The following is a 1,313-nucleotide window of genomic DNA, read 5'->3' as shown; positions in this document are numbered from 1 at the left end:
AAAAGCCCAACACTGACGAGTTTGTTTTCCTCTGAGCCCCCCAAAACACCCCCCCAAACACTGGACCGGCCCCGGGCGGTGCCCCCGTGGTTCTGGGGGGGGGCCACGGGCACCTCCCCCCCTCAGGATGGGGCCGTTTTGGGTCACTACTGCACCCCCCAAACCCCCCGTTCACTGTCAGAGGCTGCTCAGGGTGGTGGGGGGGTTATTTATTGCTCCTCTCAGGACCCCCCCCCGGCCACGTCCCCCCTCCCCAAATAAAGTGAACCTGACCGGAGCGCGGCGTCCCGGAGCGTTCCCGGGCTCTTCCAGAGGCTTCTCCCGGTTTTCCAAGGTCTTGCCGTGGTTTTCCGGGACGGTTCCGCTCTTTTCCAGGGGTTTCTGGTGCTTTTCCACAGGTCCTGCTGTTTTTCCCGGGGGTTTCAGGGCTGTTTTTCCAGGGAATCCGTGTGTTTTTCCAAGGGTTTCACGTGTTCCTCCGACGGCTTTCGGGTGTTTTTCCGAGGGGGAATTCAGGTGTTTTTCCTGCTCTTCTGTTTTTTCCCGTCGGCTTCCGGGCCTTTTCCGTTCTTCCCGCTGTTTTTCCAGCCTTTCTCCGGGGTTTTTCCCCCCCCAGCTTTGCCCACCCCCCCCTCCTTGCGCCGCTGCCGCCGGAGCTGCCGGAACCGGAGCCGGCGGGGGTTGAGGCCGAAGGCTTCCAACCTCTTCCCGCTGAATTCCCGGCCCCCCAAACGCACGGACGGGCCCAGGGGGGGCCCCCCCCGGCGCCGGGGACCCCCAGGCTTTGGGGGGGCTGCGGGAGGGGGGGGCTGGGGGGTCTCCCCTTCTCCCGCCCCCTCCAGACGTTTCCTCTTCTCCCGACGCTTCTTCCCCGGTTTCGGCTTCGCCGGCGGCGGCTGCGGCTCCTCGGGGCTGAGGGGGGGGGACACTGGGGGTGAGGGGGGGTCTGTGCACCCCTAAACCCCCCCTAGACCCCCCTTAACCCCCCCCCTCGTACTCGGCCACGAGGGATCTCAGGATCTGGCGCTTCCTGGCCACGTTCTGCGCCCGCCGGCTGTAGTTGGCCTGGTCCTGCCGCTCCTCCTGCTCCGAGCTGGGGGGGGTGCCAGGGCCGTGAGCCCCCAAATCCCCCCCAAAAAACCCCCAAAACCCCCGGGGGGGGCACCCAATACCCCCCAAAACCCCCCCTCACCGGTACATGCAGGTCTTGCGCAGGGAGCACCAGCGGTTCAGCTCCTTGTCGTCGGCCGCCAGGATCTGGGGGGGGGTCGGTTTTAGGGGGTCCCAGCGGCCCGGGGGGGGTCGGGGGGGCA

General features: G+C 66.9%; 1 protein-coding gene across 1 annotated transcript in view; it reads right to left on the bottom strand.

Annotated features, from left to right (window-relative positions):
* Window positions 1–200: 200 nt before the first annotated feature.
* KRI1 (KRI1 homolog) overlaps window positions 201–1,313 on the bottom strand; it is a gene marked incomplete at its 5' end in the record, with an annotated part of 7,292 nt that continues 6,179 nt past the window's right edge. The window contains 3 exons of the mRNA XM_017840136.1: window positions 201–912; window positions 998–1,093; window positions 1,193–1,257. Of these exons, the coding sequence (XP_017695625.1) occupies window positions 513–912; window positions 998–1,093; window positions 1,193–1,257 (561 nt within the window). The remainder of the gene's footprint in view (window positions 913–997; window positions 1,094–1,192; window positions 1,258–1,313) is intronic.

The sequence above is a fragment of the Lepidothrix coronata genome, unplaced genomic scaffold (assembly GCF_001604755.1).
Source record: "Lepidothrix coronata isolate B3197 unplaced genomic scaffold, Lepidothrix_coronata-1.0 Scaffold938, whole genome shotgun sequence".
Lineage (NCBI taxonomy): Eukaryota > Metazoa > Chordata > Aves > Passeriformes > Pipridae > Lepidothrix > Lepidothrix coronata.
This window is presented reverse-complemented; position numbering and strand designations above follow the sequence as displayed.